The 3,376-nt window shown below is 50.4% G+C and overlaps 1 protein-coding gene across 1 annotated transcript; it reads right to left on the minus strand.

The window, feature by feature from the left end:
• Positions 1-1,602: 1,602 nt before the first annotated feature.
• On the minus strand, positions 1,603-2,676 carry PC9H_008790 (uncharacterized protein; the record flags this gene model as incomplete). Its single annotated transcript, XM_036778298.1, has 5 exons — positions 1,603-1,636; positions 1,686-1,835; positions 1,886-2,013; positions 2,062-2,187; positions 2,242-2,676. The coding sequence occupies 5 exons, from the start codon at positions 2,674-2,676 to the stop codon at positions 1,603-1,605; spliced, it is 873 nt and encodes a 290-aa protein (XP_036629726.1).
• Positions 2,677-3,376: the final 700 nt, after the last annotated feature.

Below are 3,376 nucleotides of genomic sequence, written 5' to 3' on the forward strand. Positions count from 1 at the left end.
TTCGTCCAGCTTCTTCATAAAGTCAATACACCCGCACTTTTATACAAAGAACCCCAGCACGTAATATTAGATCCATGGGGTAGGTCTAGTTGAAAAATTCATTCCGCAAACTCTGATGACAGGCTAGGTGTCCAAAGTATGGCCGATAACTAAGTTGTTATCAGATAATGGATCAACGTTAAAATTAGTACGCGTACCGCCGCTGCATCGTGCATATTCTTGCACATGGTGTGGCCAAGCGTGCGCTCAAATAGTATGTTGGGCTCACACGAGAAGGCGCGTGAGTGGGGACACGTAGGCAGGAGAAGCGAAAGAATGCTCCAGAAGGTCTGATGAGCTGTTGAAAGGGTAATCAGAGAAGAAGATAACGGGGTGAATTCGTTATCAGATACGCCATCTTACCTACTAGAACGTCCCACGGGGGCCCCATTGTCGCGGTGTAGCGTTCCGAGAATACTGAAGCACGGAGCCGTGGATCACGGGGGCCATGGATGGAAACGGAACCAGAATTTGAGCCGCCACGTCCGAGGCGCCCTCCGATGACCAGATATTACACTTGAAGCTCGAAAATGTGCTAGCTACACCTTGAGCGGGAATCTTGAGGTGTATCGTAGATGCTTTTCCCGGCGCGCAGTTGCACCCCGCGTTACTGCTTGTACTTCATCAACAACACGAACGTTCCTCCGGGTTATCGTAATTAGAAGCTGCTAAGATCATGAGGCCTGATGAGGTATGGTCGATGTAAATGCTCATGGGTGGTGGAAGCCAAAGTTGGTTGCGGGACCGAACTTCTGAATAAGCGCCTAACCTGCGTGATTTAGGAGTGCATGCCACTTTCTCTTCGACTGCATGATGCGAGCGAACTAACAGTCTTCCACCCTCCTCATTGCGAGTACGCCCTGTGCTCCTCGGCGAGCTGTCGAAAGTCGATAAGTATAGTCCAAGACGAAGGAGCGAAACTGTACATAAATCTCAGGACTTACCCAACTATGTTGCCAACTCTTTCTAACGGGTCTTTACTTGATCTTCCAATATGTACAGAGTAAAGAGGCTCTTTGAAACATTCCCTTGCCATCAAGCCTCCACGAACTCGTGAAGCCGTTCTTCTACGCCCATGCAGCATTTCACCCAACAGCAGCAGAACCGAAGTGCTTCCTCAGAGCTGTGGAACCCTTGCCATACTCTTGAAAGCGGTCTTATTCTTCCTGGACCCCAGCAAGTATTGATGAAGTCCTCTGCGGACTGTACACCATCCCAGCACACATTCGAGACCCTCGAGGCGTCAATTCACCTACCCGGAAGCCACAACCTGGCCAGTGAGGCGCAGAAATACTTTGATGCCGTCACTGAGCCTTTCGTAGAGTTCTGCGGTGGCATCGCGATTCAGTCACACACCGACCGAAATCAAATGGAAGAGCTCGGGAGGCACGAGTGATTGTCCGAATGGGGGATCAATGTCGTTGAGGTTGATGTCGATGAGATTCTCCCAGATTGGATATTTTGAACGGTGAGCACTACTGCAGTTCATCGTAGGCACAACTTACGCCGCTTCCAATATGTATTGGAATTGCGTGAACATGTGAATGCCACTACTCGTATTTACTACCACGCACGGTGCCCGCCGTCCACAATGATACTAGACGCTCGGTAAGTACTGTGTCACTGACTGTAGGCTTGGAACTCACTCGCTACCCGTGCAAAAGGTCGAGGCATCGCTTGCCAGCCACAAACAGACTCCCCTCGATTCGTCCGTTCGGCCTAGCCTACCAAGGGGGTTTTGCAAACACCACTCTTCCATCAAGTCGGGATGACTATCCAGGAATGCTTTCGTCATCCTACAAACGTGTCAGAGTCGCCGGATCATCAAGAGGGTTCCGATGCTTACTTGGTGTATATGTACCCTGGGCTCACCGAATTCACGCGGATTCCTTTCGACCCGAGCTCGCAAGCCATAGATCGAGCCATCTGAATTATGGCAGACTTGCTTGTGGTGTACGCGACCCATTTTTGATTCTACGCCTAGCGTCAATCGAAAGGTTGCCGGCCATTACCACAACTCACTCGAATACAGATACTCCCGGCCATGCTTGCATTCAGGATAATGCTCCCTGGAATTCCCAGTTTCTCCATCTGCCTTCCGGCGGCTTGCGCAGTGTACAGTACGCCATTCACATTCACATTTATTATCTAGCAGCTCACCCGTTCAGTATCAACAGATATTCTCCTAGATATTCTGCTTACCTTCGTGAAATCCTCTGCTGAATATTCAAGACAATCCGCGCCTGCGAGAATACCCGCGTTCGCGAAACAGATATCGAGTCTTCCTTCCCTCGCTACGATATCCTCAGCGATCTTCCACATCTGTTTCTGATCCGTCACGTCGCCGCTGATATATTCCATTTTTCCATTCTTCACGTTTTCCGCCAGTGGGGGCATCCGCGCAACGAATTCCTGGACAGTAACAAAGTCATTATGTGGCTGCTTTGATGGGCCCAGGCAATACACGATAGCGCCAGCCTCTGCGAAGGCTGCCGCTACTTCAAGACCGATTCCACGCCCGCCCCCAGTGACAAAAGCCACCTTCTCGACGAGCGAGAATTGTGCGAACACAGTGCGCGTGGGGGGCTGTGATGCGAGGGCGGCGGCTAGGCCTACGAGTGGAGGTTGGGTTGTCATCGGTGGATGATTTATGGTGTGCCTTTCCAAAATGTGCCGCAGGTATTTATGCAAAGTATCGTCCCTAGTGTAGACTCTAGGAAGCACCGTCACTTGAGGATACTAAGGTACCAAAATGTCAGAGTCTGCTGGTCATTAGGCTAGCTTAAACTTCTTCTCTTCTAGGAGCCCAGAATCCTGGTGTCCTACCTCCTCTCTCTCATCACGGTGAGGCTGGCCGTGCGCACGTTCAAGAAAGTGGCATGGAAGAACGCATCAGCCTCATACTCGCCGCCATGGTGTTAATGAGTGGGCGTAGACTATTCCCGTCTATCGATGTCCCTCGGGATGTTGATAGATAACATTCATAGACGTGGAATTGAAGCGCGGCCTGGTCCATCCGTGCGCCACATCCGAGTCTTTGCTCAACGCCTTTATGTAAGTAGAATCATGATGAACGACTTGCTGTTCTATCAACACAACCGAAAAGCAAGCTTCGTGCCTGCGGCCGCTGACGTCTTTGTGTTGAAACTGAACCGTATCCTCAGTGAGCGTAGGATGCAAACTGTATATATTGATATGTACCTGAACCGTATCCTGATAATAACGGTCAGTTACAGTAGACAAGGATTGACAACGTAACTTTACCTCAGTGAGCGTAGGATGCAAACTGAGGAAAGTGAGGGTGCGACCCATCCTGGGAAGTAACCCCAGGATGACT

This window comes from Pleurotus ostreatus (genome assembly GCF_014466165.1).
Source record: "Pleurotus ostreatus strain PC9 chromosome Unknown scaffold_6, whole genome shotgun sequence".
Taxonomy (NCBI): Eukaryota; Fungi; Basidiomycota; class Agaricomycetes; order Agaricales; family Pleurotaceae; genus Pleurotus; species Pleurotus ostreatus.